Source organism: Trichosurus vulpecula, chromosome 3 (assembly GCF_011100635.1).
Source record: "Trichosurus vulpecula isolate mTriVul1 chromosome 3, mTriVul1.pri, whole genome shotgun sequence".
NCBI lineage: Eukaryota > Metazoa > Chordata > Mammalia > Diprotodontia > Phalangeridae > Trichosurus > Trichosurus vulpecula.
In genome coordinates, this window is record NC_050575.1 from 202,965,578 (window position 1) to 202,984,942 (window position 19,365).

Sequence of the window (19,365 nt, forward strand, 5' to 3'; positions counted from 1 at the left end):
CCCCTCAAACCCAACACACACTTCAGGAACCCTGGGGAACACTGGACAAACAGGGCCCTAAACAGATGGCACTCCCTCTCTGCTCTGGAAGCAGCAGCATACATGGTCAAAGCATACACATGTGGGTGGGCTCGTGCACACACATAAGTACGTGTGTGTGTGTGTGTGTGTGTGTGTGTGTGTGTGTGTATTTCTGAAAGGGCAAAGGGGCTGCATATACCTTTGCTTCAGTCTCCACTATGTTCTGCCATCACTGAAGCCCTTATATACCATAGGATATGCACCCCCTTCCTACCCCAGTCTTTAACTCAGGTATTTTAAGTGAATGTATTGCCAGAGAATCTCCCCTTTCCATCCCTCCCATGACAAACCTCTTTGGCTCTTGGGACAATGGGCCTGAGTGGATTCAGCAGCATCTCAGTTCCTACCAAATGTTTTGGAGACCAATGAATCTTTCTGATGTGCAGTGCCAAGATCTGGACTATCCCAGCAGACCCCTGGGGTTAGAAGGGCTGCAGAGGTAGTTCTTGGGAAAGTGGAGGCGTGGGAATAAGGAAGCATTCAGGAGTCAGGGTATGGGAACACTGCCAAGAAAGATGCAAAGGAGGAAACTGTTGCACTAGTTACCCAACAGCTATATTCAGTTCTACACCCCTCTGCTACAGCTCAGACTCTGACCCATCAAACCTTTAAAGAATTTTCTTTTTATTTGACTCCTCAGAGGAGGCAAATTCACTTGCTGTTGCATCTTTTAGCTGGGATGTCACGAAGCACGATGAGGTTAACAAAAGATTGTAAATTCCCCAACAACTGTTTGGGTCTTATACTGGGGTCATCGTTTCACACCAGCTATCACAAAAACAAGGACTATTGAGTAATCTGATGACCAGTTTTCTAATTCACTTAGAATCACCCAGGGAAAGACTCTGACTTTGCTCCCTCAAGGGCACCTGGTTTCAAACTGAAGCAGGAAGCTGACCCTTCTGTTGCCACCAACACAAATCCCAAGCCTGCTTCCAGAGCCTGGCCCAAAGCTAACTTTGTGCCTACTCGTGTTTCTGCTCCATATACAAAAGGAAAAAACAAAGGCAATGTTATCTTCACTAATCATGAGCTTTCTTCAGCTAACCTTTAGCTCCTCAAGCCAGCAGACAGAAAAAAGGAGACAGTTCACTTTCTTTTCTTCTAATATGGCCACACCAACTCTTTTTGCCAGTTTTCCTCCAACCACCTTCTCCTACATAGGCAGAGGAGACTAAAATAGGGATGACATATTAAGAGTTTCTGAAACACCATTCTCTGTTCCAATTAAAAAGTGCAAGTGCAAGGAATACAACTGTGGTTACTACTTATATTTCTGCTCTCAACAAATGATATAAAAAATTGAGGTTGTTATGGTTGTGTTCCTGAGGGGGTGGGGAGGCACATTAACTTTCAGAAATACTCTATTAAAAGGCATGTGAAACTACATTCTAACTATAGCACTATATTTAATACTGAACAGCCCAGTGTTTGAGCAGCATTCTGCTAATTCACCATTAACGCTCTTTGTACTACTTACTGGCTAATTGACTATTTATTGGCACTATAACTGTATGGCAAAGTTGTAATCCTCAATTCAGTCAGACTGATAGGCCAGAGAAACTCAAAATGCTCTATGCCAAAAATTACCTGCCAAAACTAAATACCTCTTTTGCTGGGTGAGTAATAAAGAATTGCTTTCTCCCATATCTTGTGCACTTGTAAGGGTTGAGGGCAGTATGACCCAGTGAATAGAAAATCTTGGACTTGGAGTCAGGAAGACCTGGGTTCAGGTCTTCCCTGTGATACTAGGTATAAAATGACCACAGGCGAGTTATAACCTGAGTCCCTGGAAATTCTAAGATTCTAAGTCATAGCTTGTGATCTGTTGTTAGAGAGAGCTTCCAAACCAATAAAGTCACCAGTCCTTGACACATATTTGAGGGTTGAGTGAAAAAGTTAAATACATGGGGGTATCACACTCTAATGCTCCAATGGATGTCTTCTTAACAATGTGGACATTTGCTCTAATAGCAAAGCATCTATGTCTGCCCATCCTTTGAGACTCTTGTCCACATTCCCCCAGAAATCTGCCACAAGGAGTTCACCCGACATGTTGATGGCCTTTTCAAATAGAAACGGAGAGCTATTTATCGGTCATTTCTTGATTTCATTACATTACCGGCCCATTTGAAAAAATTATCTTTTATTTATATATCTTCTTCATTTTAAAACATATCCCTTTTGTCCTCACCATCAGAAAGCCATCCCTTTTGAGAATTTTTAAAAATAAAGTCATTTAGCCAAATTAACCAAAAGCTACTAACATATGCAATTTTTCATATCTATATGCACAGAAGGGAATTTCACATATCTTTGGAAACAAGCTTGATCACTATAATGAGAGAGTTGTTTGGGATTTTTATTTTCCCCATTTGGGTTATTGTCATTGTATGCGTTGCTTCCCTAGTTCTGCTTCCTTCATGTCGCAACAGTTCATATGTCAATATAGTCTTCTGATTTGTTTCTCATGGTATAGTAATATTCTCTTCCTTTCATGTACCCTACCTTGTTTAATCAGTGGACACCCATTATATATTTTTTTTGCTACTGCAAAAATTATGCTATTGAGAATTTTTATGTATTTGGAACCTTTCTATATTTGACCTCTTTGGGAATATATGCCTAGAAGTGGGGTCTTTAGGTTAAAGGGTATGGATATTTGAATTACTTTCTTAGCAAAATTCCAGATTGCTTTCCAGAATGATTGGTCCAATTCACAACTCTACCAACACTATATTAGCGTCTGATCCATCTTCTTTTTTGGTCACGATGCTTCTCTGATGTATAATGATGTATGTGTATACACACACACACACATAACATATATACATATATATTGTATATGTATAATGATAACAGCATAAAGAAGAAATAACTTCTTTTAAAAATTGGTCTGAAAGAGCTGCTTCACCCATATTTCTGGGTGTCCTAAGGTTCTTCTATTTTATCAGGAAAAAAAATTGATTTCCTAGAAGTTCAAAAGCTTTTAAAAGAGAGGGATGCCTATGGCAACTCATTCACAGGCAGTGTTGGTATGCCAAAAGGACCCTTGGGTATCTAACTGAATTTTCATTTTACAGGTAAGAAAACTGAGGCCTAGAGAGGCTAAATGACATGTCCTAAGGTCACATGACTAAGGAGAATCAGAACACTGTTCTCAACTCCAAATCCAGGGCTCTATTTACATTCTGCTGCCCATTATCTGACTCAAATTCATCTTTCTCCAAATTCAGTGTTATTCCACATCACATACCTCATTGTAGAGTCTCATCCTTTATTTCAATGACCAACATACATACACCTTCTCCCCTTCCCCAGTTGGAAAAAGGCTTCTGAGACATATGCTTCCCAGAGTAGTTTTCAGAACTGATAATCTACATCCAAATCACTCCTGCAGAAATATATTGTGGAATGAACATGGTTTTGAGTCTAGGCAAGTAACCTAACCTCTCTGGGCCCCAATTTATAAAAAAGAGGTGGGGACAGAAGTTGGATTAAAAGAAATTTAAGATCCTTTCAGTTTCAAATCCATGATCGTATGATTCTGGACCTATCATACTCCCTCACCAATAACTGCTGAATCTAAGTTGGAAAGGCACTGAAAAACACCATGTCTTACATAGTTTGACTTGTCATCTGAATAGGTTGTCAGCTTGCCTGGACTGTTTGATTACGAAGAATTCCTCAATGTTACACCAGGAGAGACCTGCAGTGACAGCTCCTAGGTGCTTTAGGAACTCACATGTTCTTTGGCTCATTGCTGACAAAGGAAGAAGTAGTAACTTGTGAGCTGGGAAGAGACAGGAGCTCTTCCTTGAGGAATAGCGTCCCAAACCCTACCCCCAAGAACAAGTTGAATCATCTAGGTGATGTGATAATGATCTTGATTTAAGGCAAGCTGTCCGCTAATTAAAAAAAAAGAAAGAAAAATTCTATTTACACAAATATAGGCACTTTTCATCAAAGGTAGAAATATCTGGAAAGGTTACAAAACAAACAGCTGCACCAAAAAGCCCTTTCAAATCTGTTTATTCAGGAGGCAATTTTCACACTTGAAGAAGTCATCATGCCAAACAAAATAGCAAGCAAGTGAAAAGGAACTCCCTTAAATGCTAAATACTTTGATATTATTCCCTTCCCCTGTCTACCCCCTCCAATGTATCTTAGTCCAAAATTGTATATCTTCCCCTTTAACAAAACTGTTCTAACTGGTAAAAGCTCACTCCAATTTCTTAAAAACCCTAAGTAAATGGTTTTACAAGTTTGGTAGATAGTTCCTAGCCTATGTTGATACCATGTTTCCATTTTGAACATATAACATAGCTAAATGGATGGGCAATCAACCACTTTGAGGCTAATGCTCTCCTGGGGCATCTCCACAGTAATATTATTGCTGGATTTCTTAAGAAGAAAGGGCGACCTCACATGGCCAAATGTATTACAGAACAGAACAAGTTTTTTTTTTTCTTTTTGCCCTCAGGAAATATTTATGAAACTGCATTGAACCATTTCGAAAATTTGGAATTTTAGTATTCTACTACAAGCAAAAAGGAAATGGTAGAATTTAAACTGCAATGAATCTGCCCATTTCCAAAGCAACAGTCCAAAACCTCTTATCTGCTTTCCTCCTCTTTAATGTCAAACACTCCATTCACTGTTCAATAACTCTATATTTGGCAAAAGCCATACACCCTCCTTCATCCTTCAGCCTGTTTCTTTTCAATTCCTACAGCCTGATTATTTCATGTAAAATATGCAGCTGGAGAAGAAAGACTGCATGTAATGTTTGGCAAACAAAGAGCAGTACCCAGAAGAGGGCTGTACACAGAAATCCCAGTTGTCTTAAAGCAGGGAAATCAGAATTCCAATTTCTAAAGTTAGTTGCCTGCTAGAAACATTACTGATTCCAGAATTTTAGTAAATAAAGTCCTCCCAAAACAGATTTTCTCAAGGGGCCATTACAGGAAAACAGATCATAGGATTTAGAGCTATAAGGGACTTTTAGAAAGGTCAAATTAAGTTTCTCTGGACTGTAGAGGAGTCTTCATAGTCAAAGATAGCTATATGTCCATTGAGATGCATGAAATTTCAATATGTATCCTATTTCTCCACAAATCTGAACTATCTAAATCCCTATGAAAAACTAGATTTCTTCACCAGAAAAATATTAATGGGAACAACTATTTGTTCCAATTTTCAATCCTTACATCTCTTCATAATGTCTCTAACATGACAACTTAAAGACTACTCTTCATTTCTTGTCAACTGTTCCAATTACAATTGAACATCATAAAAAAAATGACTTCCATTTTTATAACTTTAAAAAGCAACTGAAAGATGTAGTGGCCCATTTTAAGACAGGTCACTCCTAGCTTTGTCTGCTTTGCCCCTCTCTAGTAGCAACACTGAAGCCAAGAAGGAGCTTGGGCTGCTTGTGAGGTTGCCCAAACCAATAGCACCCAGAAGTTGCAGGTATATAACCATGCAGAATATAACAGCCCCTAGTTACTTCTAAAACATCATCTCCATTTCAGCTTAAAGTTCTCCAAAAAACAAGCAGGCCATCTTGCTCCTGTGTTCCAACTGCAGTGGCCTGGTGGGAAAATGCACTGAGATGCTTGATATCACCGTATTCATACTGAATCAGTGACTCAGCACAAACAGCAAGTGGGTTCATCCAAGTAAATTTGGGGCCTCTCGCACACCCATTACTGCTAACAAAATCATCCATTTGAGGCCTGCAATTTCATTTCACCACCAAATAAAGGATACATAGCTTGTGGGAAGTTTCAGTGGATGTTGACTAAATAATTTTGTGTTGTATTTGGTGAACCACAGACCTATGGCCTGACACTAACAGATTAACTCTGGAATCATAAAAACTTGTGCTGAATTAAATCAGGGACAATAAATCCATTTTAAGGCTTTTCGCTCTTTGGAGAATTCTTTGGGTCATTAACTATGGCATAAACAGCATTCAAATCATTTACAAAACCCATTCAGATTTTCCCAAGTTATCTGTTGCTTAACAGGCCTAAGAAAGAGTGCCTTATTAAATATTCACCCACCAACAGTTTTGTGAGATTGGTCTCTTCACTGATTTGGAGTCAAAAGACCGGGATTCAAATCCCAGCTGTCACTCACTAGCTGTGAAACCTTGGACAAGCCTTAGAATCCAGTTCCCTTTAAAGTCCAGGTACCACCTTAAAGAAGTTTTTTTTTGGGTCCTCTTACTGTTGGTGTTCTCTGCTTCCTCAAATTAAATGTATTGTATGCTTTACTTAACATGTTAGCATGTCTGTATTTCTTAGCACAAGGAAGCTCCTTGAGGGCAGAGATTAATTTTCATTTTTGCCTTGAACCCACATAGCATGGTTCCTTGCACAGAGTAGGCACTTAAATGCTTGCTGAATTAAACTTAAAGTCAGTTAGCCTTTATGGACCTCAGTTTCTTCCTCTGTAAAACTGGGGTTGGGGAAATGGCAGGGTTAGATTATTTGGTGTTCTAAGGCCCCTTTCAGTTCTAAATCCTATGATCCATCTTGGGATGTTTCAAAATGAAAGGGTTTTTTTGGTTTTTCCGGGGTTTCTTTTGGGACAAGGGAGATGGAGAGAAAAAGGGAAACTAGTTTAAAGAATGAAAATTAACTGAGATGCAAAGAAATGTTTTTATTGCAAGCACAGTGAGCAGAGGAAGGTATCTTCTCACACAGAGTGGCTGAGCGGTCTGCCAGTAACTAAGTCACTTTTCCAACCCTTCATTGGTTTTAAAGCATACGATTTTGCTTATTGCTATCAGGTGTACATCATTTCTGCCATATGGGACATTTTCTTGGGAATATACAAGTAATATTCCATGTAGCCTGAAAGATCTTCAATAGTTACATCATCCACATAGGCCCTAGCTTGCTCAGAACAAGAGCGGGGCGAGCCAGATGGAGTTCTGCTATGGAAAGACTGCGAGTAGTCCTCGAGGGTGGATCTTCGTTCTGGCGCCAAGGGAGGGACATTCTGCAAACCTGAGAAGGAGTACACTTCCATGTCTTGCCACCTCTTACATTGGCACTCCTTGCCTACACATGCACATGGCTTGCCCAGGTTTAGCTTGGACACTGATTGAAAGTCAGAGAGATCACTGGCCTTGAGACTTGCTTGGGAGGCCAGGGCAACATCGGGGGAATCTTCTTCTGTTTTGCCTTCTGAAGCACCATCAGGAACTGTGGCCCCCAAGGGCTCCTTCACAGCTCGTGTGTGATTAGCCTCACTAAGAGAAGAAATACAGCATTCCCTTGCACTGAACTCGTTAGTGGGTAGAATCCCTAGGAGGCTATTGCTGTCAGGACAGTCAGTTTGGCTTTTGTGTCTGAGCTGACTGGTGGAAGATGCAGCCTTTGTACTGCAGTGTATAAACTTTGGGGGATGAAGGACTGGAGACTTAGAACGCCGACGACGCTGGGTTCTCACTGCTCCTCGTGAAGCCTTTCTTGTAGAACTGAATAAAGAAAGCACAAATACAAAAATCAGAGGAATTAATAACTTTCTACACATTTTTTATCATACTTAACTAGAAGGTAAACAACATAATGTGATCTTCACTAAAATACAGTTAAGTATCTAGATTTTTAACTGTTAAGTTATCTAGTTAAGAATCTAGATTTAATATGGATGCACTTAAGTATAACTGCAACTGTTGTTGCTTTAAACACATTTTTAACTACCTTTTCATTTTTATGGGAAAAGTCTCAACATTCCAGGGAAAAATATACTATTATCCCTTAGGTTTAATGAACTTAGCTTTGACTAAAAGGAATTTGCAAAAAATATTCTTACCTGTGCCAACTATCTTTAGATGCACATATGGTTTTAGGCTTGGTCTCATCTGTAGCTGTCCTAACTGATGCTCTGGCACTTGCTCCCTCTCCAACAGAAAGAGAAACTATGGATCTAGAAGATAAGGATAAAGATTATGGTCACTATAGACATCTCTGAGTTTCCAAATGTTTCTGAAAGAGTCTGACCTCTTTTTTCATTCCATTTAAAATGGTCTACCATCAAAAATCTCTAGCCAGCTAAGGAAAACACAGATATTAGCACAGTCCCTTACATGGAGCCATAGGAAACTATTCTCTCTACTGCTCGTCACAATAAGTTTTCAGCTAACATAGGAATAAGACTAGATGCCCCAACACAGTAATTTGTGTGGCATAATTTTTATGAAGCTTGTTAAAATGACAATCTAATTCCTCTGACAAGTAGTCAGCTCTGCCTTGCTCACCCTCCCCCCCCAAACCTCTACCATATCAAATAACTTTTTAATGCTTTAATATTTCGCAAAAAATCTTTCTACAGAAATTCTTGCCCTGGTCTCTGACAAAAGGCAGGTTCCCAAAGGCACTCAGTTTTTAAAGTCATAAATCAAAGTATTAAATCCTAGGTATAACCAGCACTGGACTATTAATAGGCTTTTAGATTGTTTATCTGGGGCAGATCATTCTTCGTGTGGGGGGAGAATGTAAATGACACTCAACATCTTTTGTTGGTAAGCCAGACTTCTAATATAACTATCTGATCTTCAGAATCAAGCTTCTTAAAGACTTAATCTAACTTGGATTATGGACTAGTTCCAACCTCCCATTTTCATTAAAAAACAAAAACCGTATTTTTTCTTAATAACAGAATCTGAAAAATGTGCACATTTTAATCCCACCATAGAACTCAGAACTAAATCATATCCATTTGAGAAAGACTGAAAGAGATGATGTTTTAAAATGATATGATGGTCATCAATGTCTCCAAAAAGAGATATTACGTTTTAATGGATCTATGATCTCATCTGTGAATACTCAATAACAGGGTATATTGCAACAGGTCCATGGCTTCTAATCCATGGCTGTATATCTTCCATAGGAGGCCTAGTCACTAGGCTGGAGGTCTTAGGCACCATGGGAGTTCAGTGCAACTCAGACTGTCCATTTGCTATCTTTCATTCTTAATAAATGACAAGTCAGGCTTTTTCCCCCCCAAACATATCTATAAGTTATTTTTTATGCTGTATCTCACCCCACAAATCTTTAGTGTCATCTGAAATTTTGATTTCTTTGGATGTGATATATATACCATGATATGAACTAAGAGAGCATCAGAAGACCTAGTGATGAAAAGACAGATTTTTGTTTCTGGGAGAAGCTTGCGATTACGTAGTGTACAAGTACTCAAATGCAACTTAATCCACTCTTCTCTACTCAATTCTGAGTCTAGCTCATCATCCATCTGCAATGTCTACCCAAGACTTAGGTATTGATGGACAAACTCAATGGGCTATCCATCTCACTACATATAGTCTAGACAAGTGGTGTCAAACTCAAAAAAGAAACAGATTCTTGTGAACTGTGTGTTAACTCAGAAAAACCACAAGTTAAAACTATGTTGTATTGTATTTTTATTTATTTTGTTAAACATTTCCCAATTACATTTCAATCTTGTTCAGGGCTTCCTAGGGAATTTGGGCAAGTCTGGATTCTTCTGGTCTATTTAATTGTAATCTTTGTGCACCTGATTTTTCCAGATTTATTGTTAGTCCAAGCCCTCCAGTGATTTTAAAATTCATTTAGAGGTATCTGTCATATTCTTAAGACTCGCTAAAGTCAGCACAATATCTACAAAAAACAGGGGTCATCTGAAAAACACCATCTATAGACCCCCCCTCTTCCATTTATGATATATATCCTCCATGATTTCCTATTTGTTCCATGCTTTATATTGATTATCAATGGAACACTGACCAAAATTATCTGTGCTGTTAGCAAGATATCCTGGATAAGCCTCACTCGTGCATGAGAAACACCTTGTTGGAGAAAAGTCTTTAAGGAAGTATTCTGCCCTACTAAATTATATGGTTTTTAGAAATAACACAATGAGTTCTTATGAGACACAAATTACATTTGCCAAAATTTTTCAGTCAACTGTGTGACTATGAGAAGGTGTAAAGTATCATTTGTTAAAGCCAACTTGTTATGATCTCCTATTTTCATCAAGGATACCCTCAATACATGTGTAGATTACTCTCAAAGATTTTATAGAGCTGACAAGCTAGGCATATGGGTTGGCAATCATCATACTCTAAACTGCTTTTTTTGGTCATATAATGGCAGCTATGATTTTCCCCTAATCACATATCTTCCCTTCTGTTCAGCTATCTTGGGATTCAATCCCTCCTTACCCTCAAAATTATACTGAATCCAACACAGATTTCCTCAATTTACACTGTGTCTGCTCCAATACACAAGGTCTTCCTTAACGCCATTTCAACATTCTCATTTAGCAAATTGGAGGCTGAGATGTTGAGTCCAAATTGGTGGGGTTCCACTATCACAGACAAAGAAAATCGCTTATGGTAGAAATGCTCGCAGATCTGCGCCATTTTTCACCTGCTATCTTCCTTCAAATTTCATTTTTAAATGCCCAGGGATGATCCTCCTCGACTGGGTTTCAGGCTAAGCTCTCTGAAAATTTTTCTTTACCACTTCATGCCATTTAATGAGATGATAATGTCCAAATTACTTCTGACCTCTTACATATGGTTTCGTAAATGAATTTATATTCTAAACTACTGTTTCTTCTGACTGTCATCTGTCTCTCCTTGGTAAGGAGATAAAGTGTTTGCTGGCTGAGATTTCAGTATCCTTTTGGAAACTTCCATAAGAAATGGTGATAATCTACTGTCAATCACTCTTCCCAGTTCTAGCTCCCATTCTTTAACGTCAATAAATCATCTGACTAGATCACGTAACTGGACACCAGACCTCGTCTTTATCCTTTATTCAAATTCAGTATTGATTTTAATCTTTTCTAAAAAACTGATGTTCTGCATATTCTGCAGAGAGACAGCTGATTCTTAAATGACTTCCCGAGTGGTATCTGATTATTTCCTATCTTAAGCTATGGTCAATTTTATTTCTTGGGATCTTCTGTGCTCTCCAACTTTCTCTTTAAAAGAAATATGTATATTTAAATATAAATAATATGTAGGTATAAGGTTTCTGAGGAGGGTACGGGTATTCATCCTGCTTCATTTCTTAAAAATGAACCATATTTTCCCACGTTTTTCTCAATATCCTCTCCATATATAACTTTGCATTAAAATCACTAGTTTGGAGGATATTAATGGGTTCTGCATAGAATTTCTCAATTTCCTCAGCTTATGTTGGAGCACAGCCTGCAATTACCTTCACAATGGTCTTTTTATTACACACATCATGAGCACTGAAAGGCAAGATGATCAAATATGCCATAAAATGATGTTTCTTGTTTTCTTTGGGCATAAGCTAAAACCAATTGTTTTATCTGCCTCTCAAAAAAAAACCCTCTAAGCGTCCTTTCCATTTAGCTCTAATTTCTTTATGTCATCTAGTTTCATTTATAATGAGAATTTCAATGTTCAAAAACTTCAATTCTGCCAGTAACATGCTGACTCATTAGTTTTAGATCAGAATCTCACATTTAGGATAACAACTGTTGAAGTAATGATTAGACTGTCTAAAAACTGTATTTTTCAAATCAGGAACGTTCATAACAAGATACTAGCCCAGATAAAATAGATTACCATTACAAATTAAAACAATCTGTTACAAAGGACCACATAATTTAAATATTTCTTAGGTGTATATGGGTCACCTGGCACTTGCTAATGAATTAATCCCACAGATAATTCTTTATAATAGCTCACACCTTTATGGAGTGCTTTAGAGCTTACAAAACACTTTCCTCATAACAATCTTGTGAAGAGGGTAGTAGTATGAGTATTGTCAACCTTATTTTAAGATGAGGAAACAGAAGTTCAAACAGGTTTGTTTAAATTACTTGTCACAGTTATCTAACAGAGCTAGAATTTAAATTTAGGTCTTCTGAACCCATGCTCTTTCCACAATACTATAATGCCTCAGTTTCTAAACCAATAACGACAAAAGAGGCTGGGAACTGCTGATGAATTGCTAGTATTCTCATTCCGCTTAGTCACAGCAATGACTCATCGTTCATACCATTTAATATTCTCTTTCACATGCTCTCCTTTCTTACAAATCTAGAAACGTACATTTTGGGCTATATAATATATACTATTACTTTATAAGTCTTTTTAAGGGGTTCAAATGAATTGTTGGTGGGGGGAGGAGGGGTCGAGGAATCACAAAAGTAGCCTGCTTTAATTTTTTTAAAGCACTATAAAAGATGACTTCCTATACATAAGAACATTGCATTGCCTTTCATGATGATAGCTCAATGGAAAAAAAAATTCACAGTGGAATTACTAATTTTAAGAATTATGGAAAAAAGACATACACTTATTAGGTTTTGTTTCATGAAGATCTAAGGATTTCAGAATATGAATCTTCTTGTGTGGAAAATTCTTTCTGATTTTAGATTTCATCAGTCCAAATAGTAGGCTGTTGCCACATAAATAAACTTACTACTTTCAGACAAGCTTAGCTTATATACCAAAAGGAAGTATAAAGATGTCAGCCACTTTACAGATTTGATAATGACCTGAGTACAACTTCTAAATTAGTTAATAAATTTCCTGGTTTTCCAATACTGTTTATAACCATAGAAACAGATATTTATATAGGTTCTCATTCTGAGACCTTTCTATCCACATTCTGATTTTCACTTTTCTATATAATAATGCATTTAAGAGCACTTATAGTGAATATAAAATTTTGAAAATGTCTACTTCTTTCCTAAAATTAAATCATGGTTTGGGAACAAGGAAAAATAAGTACTGTTCCTCTCATTTCTCTATGTTGCTAACAAAATACCAAAATACCAAAGGTCCTTAGTTGGGGCATCATGAAAGTGAAAAATGAATACTTCTGAAGCAAACATCTGTCATGAAATCCTCTTACTAGGCCAGGGTAATGACCAAACCACAAGCAGCCCTGATAGTAAATTTCATATAAACACATACCTGTTGCTGGGTGCTCTTGTTTTGTACTTCCAAGTAGGAAGCCTCAAAATCAAAAGGAAAACCCTAATTACTAATAAAAATTTGGGATTTCCTCCCTTATTTGGGTAGGGAATGAAGATACACATAGCATACTGAAAAGGTCAAGATATTAAGATTCAGTGAGCAGCTGGTCTGCAGGTGCACTAATTACTCTGACCAAAGGGTCCAAGATTATTGATCTCAGTGACAGAACCCTACTGAATAGGTTTCCATAGTGATCAGCTCAGCAATCAAGGTCCATGAAATCTACAGTCTTTAAAGATTTCTATTGAGCCAATTCAGTTTTAGTGAAAGATCCTATGATTCCTTTGAGACATTCAGGTTAAATTCATCTCAGAACTTGCTGGGATTTTATCTAATAATTTCTAATTTTAAAAAAATCCCAGAACAAAAATAAAGCGATTCATAGTGAAAGACAACCAAAACACTTAATTCTGAAGTGTTTTAAGGAATAGATTTTCAGATTTAATATGAGCAAGAAAGCAAGGACACGCAGACTGAATAATTTTCACCTTTTGATAGATGAAATTTTGCTGGCAGACTCTGGCTATATACTGCATTATGAGAAGAATGTGCATTAATTTCTTAATGATTTGAGAAATTACATAGAGGATAGAAAGACCTCTAAGAAAATGAGTCATTTAATTACAATCAATGAAAAATTCCCAGAAATTTTATCACATATTTACCCTGCTGCGTCCACCCTTAGCTTCTTGAAAGCAGTCTGCAGACTCTCTTCTTCTCCATCCTTGGCTTCAGATTTCATTGTGGAAGTTGCTTCACCGTTATGGTTGTTATCTGTTAATGTTGAAAATAAAACAAAAAAATTAATTAAAAAAAAAACCACAGGTTCTATAAGATAATATTTCCGTATTTCTTGGGGGGAATTCTAGTATGAAGAAAAGTATTTTTGAAAGGGAATTCATGGTAAAACAGTGGGAGAGCAGGAGAGAATCAAAAGAGAAACATTTAAAATATAAAATGTGCAATTTTTTAAAAACCAAAATTAATTTGTGGCCAACATCCTAACAGCTGGGCTTGAAGAAAGAATTACCCCAATATCCTTGCTTTTTAGTTTACCTACTAACAGGAAAAAACAACACCTTCCTCTTTTTTGAAAGGGTCTAGGTACCCTACAAATACACTAATCTTTTCATCAGAAATGAACTGTATATATATATAGTGAGAAGGGGGGAGACTGGATGTCAAGGCAGAATACTTGGATTCCAAGAAATGCTACTGAGTTTCCTCCTGGTCTAACACTTAACCCCAGCTTAATATAACCCTATGACACACATACTATTCTCCTCCAAGTACCCACTTAAGTACTTCCTAACCTACACATTAATGTTAAAAAAAAATGTGCTTCAGAGTATAAGGTATCATTAAGCCAAGATTAAAGCAGGTAGAGTTAGAAAAATAGTTCCTTTATTACTGATGTATTCAATATAGTACCATACCATACATAAGAAACTTCTTGATTTCAACATACAAAATGCCTCACTTTAGAGTAGTAAAAATAGGAAAAATGTAGAAGACTCACTTAAGAGTTCAATCTACACAACATATTTGTAAGTTAATGTAAAATTTTGTATAACAAAAATAGGCAAACTAACATCTACCTCCAAAGAATGTGACTACAGCTAAAAGACACACACAAACAGGGTATTCTTGAAAAAATAATTCTCTTTACCTATCTCTTCATACTGTTCTTTTCTCCATTCTCATGCCTCTCCCCGCTACCCCAGCAACTTCCCTCTTGGTTCTTTAATTTCACATCTGCTCATTTCTCAGTTTGATGTTATTATGAAACTTCCAAAGACTAGAGGTGTCATAATATATCTGATATATTACCATATAAAGAAGCGGAATCAGAGAATGATTATTTTCATTTAATTGTTGAGAAAAAGAATCAGATGATGGCACTGCAAAATAAGTTCCATGGACACTAAGTTGCTCAAGTAAGGACAATATTGCTTTATATTTACTTTTAACGTGTCCATTCACACTGGCATTTCAGACAGTGAAAATACGCTCAGAGAACTCGGCCAAATTTCATCCCAACTTCCTAATAGAGATTTAAATACACTCTACGTAGAATCACACCCAAGTTTACAAACAGACACACCCCTCTGTTTCAACAATCCGTCTAGCAGCTTCTGTGGGGGTATAAGATCCACCCACAGACAGCACCCAGAAAGCTGCCAACAGCACAGGTTCTTTTGATCTGCTTAACTAAGGAAAGCAAGGTGAAGGGGTTTGACAAGCTTACTTTAATTCAGCACACAAATATCATTCACTTAGTTCAGGGAAAAAAGCCAGCACCCTGAACTTCAGAGCAAATTACAAAGTACAAACATCAACAGACAGACCCAATACATATTCATAGTTACCAAAATCTAGGTTCAGCCCGGGAGCTCAGAACAAGGGCTGGCCCAGAGTCATGCCCGCCACCACTGCTGCAGCACAGAGCTCCAAGGAAGAGGAGGCTAAGCCCTGGTTTTATATCTTTTTCGGCGTCAGGGATGAGTCACACAAGCGACTCACCCACGTGACCTTACCTGTCATTTAAATTCTAGATCTACAGCAGAATAGACCAAATGCATAAACTAATGAACATCTTTGTTTCAAGCTTTTCCTGAGAGTAGGGACTTTCACAACTATAGTATTCCCCACAGCCATGGTGTCAAATAGAAATGGGTACCATTGAACATTACATAAATATACTCATGGGCCACATATTGATTTAGAAAAGCACATGTTAACATTATCTCTATTATATTTTTATTTATTTTGTTAAATATTTCCCAATTACACTTATCTATCTCAGCCCCAAGCTGACACCTCAGCTCCCCAACAGCTAGAAGTTACATGCAGATTAGAGATGCTCATAAAAATACAAAAACAAAAACCTACCAGTGTTTGTTAACTCCAAATCCAGGATCCTTCCACTCTGTTATAATGCAGTAATCTGTGTGGAACATTATAGCCAGTAGAGACGGACACGGGGGCACACGGACACACACACACACACACACACACACGAAAGACTATGTTCCTGGTCTCTAGAAGCTTCTAATCTAACACTATGCAAATCAAATTCCACAGATTTCCTTCACTTCCTTCCCAGCTCCTGAACTCTGAGCCATAAATAATGATAAGACTTCTGATTAATACTCAAACTAGGCATGGTACTAAACTACAGGCTCTACACATGTAAGCGAATTATCTTAAAAAGCATCCTTTTTAAAAGCTTTTTCAATAGCTGACAAATTTCTATTCTCAAATTTCTATTCTAACAAAACAGCTCCCATTCATCCCAAGAACTTAAAATGAATACTTCAACTATTTTCCAATGTCCAGCATTTTTCTCATACTGTTTCCTTTTTTAGCTCAAAGTAGTTAACCTTTACCCTATGGGGTTAATCTCCCTTAACTCTAGTGCCTTCCCTCTAAGATTATCTCCAATTTATCCCCTATACAGCCTGTTTGTACATAGTTGTCTGCATGCTATATCTTCCATTTGACTGTGAGCTCCTTGAGGGCAGACATGGTCTTTTGACTTTCTTTGTATCCCCAGCATTTAGCACAATGCCTGGCACACAGTAGACATTTAATAAAAGCATACTGACTGATGATAGATCAAAGTATGTCATAGTTGTAAAGGCTTTATTAGACAATATGGTATTCCTTGTTCCTTAAGAGCTCTACAAGCTCACTTTAGGGACAAAGATGGGATTAATTTATGGTATGGGTTGCTTCAAACCCCCCACAATTTGCAACTAAATTCCCTAGAAACAAACTTTTACAATATTGCTGCTGTTTTTAAAAGCACAGGCATTACTTTAAGTTGCCCAGTTCCATGAGAATCCAAAGTTAATTCAGTTCTGTGTCAATTCTACATCTCCTCCACCCCCCCAGATCTTTCCAGAATCACAGGATTTGGATCTGGAAGGGTCCTTGGACATCATCTATCATCTAATCCAACCTTTTCATTTTACAGAGGAGGAAATCGAAGCACGAAGTGACATGTCCTAAGTCTAGCAGAAGTGGAATGCAAACCCAGCTTCTGACTCAAAATCCCATCTTTTTTCCACTACACTAACAGTGCCACCTAGCCCATGATGAGCCCAAGAGTCTGTACGTACCTCAGTACCCTCATTTCCTCTACTTCCGAGGGACATTGATACTTTGGCACTCTCAGTCTATTCCTTTAACCTTTCCGACTAACCACAAACCAGCAGCTAATCCACCAGCACCTGGGTCTCCTTATAGACGGAGAATTCCCCCATTACAAATTCAGATACTTTTCCAGAACCCGGGAGCCGAGGCGGCTAAAGACTGCAAAGCCATCCCAGAAACTCGCACTCCATCCAGGAGCACAAAGTGGGAACCAACAGCGCTTCAAGACACATTTCTCATCTTGGAAAGAAGTCAATACTCCTGGCCTCGGGAATTTACAACAGGTCCGGGCCTGAGGGGCTGGACTAGGACGGCACATCCCTTGCCCCCTCCCCGTCCCCGAGGGCGCTACCCAGAGTGTCCACGGCGCCCCTACTGCGGCCGCCCCGTCCCAGCTCCAGGTGCCCGGGAGCTGGGGTCCGGCAAGGGCTGGGGGACAGTCGGGGGGCGGGGGGAGTGAGGGAGAATGGCCGGGAGCGGCAGAGGGAAAGGGCGGGAAGGGGCAAAGGGCAGCGGCCGCCAAGGGGAAGCTGGCAGCCGACCGCGGTGGCGGAGAGGGGCGGGACGGGGGCAGAGCTCGGGGCTGAGGAGCTGCGGGCGGGAAAGGGAGCCGACGGCGGACGCGCCGGCACCGGGGCCGGGAAGGCGGAAGGGTCGAGAAGGTGGCCCCGGCTGCCGGCCAGACAGAACGGCCGAGCGCGGTCGAAGGGCCGCTCAGGAAGCGCGGGGAGGCAGACGAGAGGACAGCCCGTCGGCCGGAGGGCCAGGCCCGGCCCGGGGGCCGCCTCGGGGCACGGTGGGACAGGGCCAGACAGCGACCCCCTGGGCCCTGCCCAGTCAGACACTCACCTCCCAGCGGCAGAGGCGGTTGCCCGACCCAGTCCAGTGGGCTCTACTCTTCTCCCCGACCCGGGGCCCGGAGAGACCCGGATCCTCAGCTGTGTGAGGGGCGCCCAGCGCCACTGTACTCTCCCACTGCGCTTGCGTCGCAGGGACCGCAGCCCCGCCCCCACTCCTGCTCGTCCCACCCTCGTGACTCGGCAGCGCGCGGACGGCTCGGGGGGGGGAGGGGGGCGGGGGAAATCAAGGGCCAGCGCGCATGCGTATTTCAGAAGCACGTGCGGATGACATCACTTCCTGTTATTCTTTCTCTTTCCTCCTCCCCCTTCATTTCTTCTAGTTTACTCTCTCTTCCCCATGCCTCTTTTTTTTTTTTCCTTCCTTTAGCGGAGTGGCATTGGAAACTTGTCTTTCTCCTCCTTCTTCCCCACTAAGAGAAGGCAGTTAGCGTTCCTTCCTTCTCCTTCGCCTTTTTTCTCTTCCCCGCCCTCCAACCTTTTCCCTTGTAGTCTCCATGGCGACCAGGCTCGTACTTAGTGCCTCTACCTGGGGTCACTATGGCAACAAGACTCGAACTTGTCCATCACGGGGATTGAGGGGCGGGACGGTGAGGAGGCTGCGTCTCTATAGAAACGGAGGTTGGACCTGAGTCCTGGGAGGAGGTCGCCATAGAGACGGACTCAGCCATGCCCACCGAGAAGACATCGTACCAGGACAAGGCCCTTCAGGTGCCAGCGGGGGAAGGGAAAGAAGAGACTGGCTTCTGGCCCGACTGCTATGAAACTAAACGAAGAGGAGAAATGGGAATGGTAAATTTATAGAAATATAAGTTGTTATTCCAGCTTCCCCTTCTCTATCACTTTACAGTTTATAAAGCCTCAATAATCCTATGAGGTAAGTCATGCAAGTATTCTTATCCCCATTTTACAGATCATAACGCATTTAGAGCTGTATGGTACCTTAGAGACCAAATAGCCTAACCCCCTCAATTTACAGGTAGGGAAACTGAACTTGGAAAAGAGATGTGGATAGCCCAAGGGTCCGATGATATTACTAAAAATAATGTTTCCCATTGCTTTGCAGTTTCAAACACTTTCCTCACCAGCTCTGCGGGAATGAGTGTAAGGATTACTATCTCCATCTTACAAATGAAAGAACTGAGGTAGAGGCAAAAACAACTGCCTATAATCTTTCAGGTAGTGAATGACAGAGCTACCGTACTGTTTACCATTCTTCCAACTGTACAACATTGGCCACAT

The 19,365-nt window shown here is 39.8% G+C and overlaps 1 protein-coding gene across 2 annotated transcripts; it reads right to left on the reverse strand.

The window, feature by feature from the left end:
* Positions 1 to 4,096: 4,096 nt before the first annotated feature.
* Positions 4,097 to 18,641, reverse strand: OSER1 (oxidative stress responsive serine rich 1). 2 transcript variants are annotated; one of them, XM_036752061.1, is made up of 5 exons: positions 18,116 to 18,256; positions 16,001 to 16,055; positions 13,774 to 13,882; positions 7,915 to 8,028; positions 4,097 to 7,576 (listed from the first exon to the last, which is right to left on the reverse strand). In XM_036752061.1, the coding sequence occupies exons 3-5, from the start codon at positions 13,848 to 13,850 to the stop codon at positions 6,880 to 6,882; spliced, it is 888 nt and encodes a 295-aa protein (XP_036607956.1). In that variant the 5' UTR covers positions 13,851 to 13,882; positions 16,001 to 16,055; positions 18,116 to 18,256; the 3' UTR covers positions 4,097 to 6,879. The 2 variants fall into 2 exon arrangements, with proteins under 2 accessions (XP_036607956.1, XP_036607955.1); XM_036752060.1 differs by lacking the exon at positions 16,001 to 16,055 and having other exon boundaries at positions 18,116 to 18,641.
* Positions 18,642 to 19,365: the final 724 nt, after the last annotated feature.

What these genes read in the sequence shown, in the direction of transcription:
- OSER1 (XM_036752060.1), bottom strand. Translation starts at nt 13,850, where the DNA reads ATGAAATCTGAAGCCAAGGATGGAGAAGAAGAGAGTCTGCAGACTGCT. An exon ending in CTAAGGGTGGACGCAGCAGG is followed by an intron (nt 8,029 to 13,773) that starts GTAAATATGTGA and finishes CTTATCTTCTAG; the next exon opens with ATCCATAGTTTCTCTTTCTG. An exon ending in TCTAAAGATAGTTGGCACAG is followed by an intron (nt 7,577 to 7,914) that starts GTAAGAATATTT and finishes TTCTTTATTCAG; the next exon opens with TTCTACAAGAAAGGCTTCAC.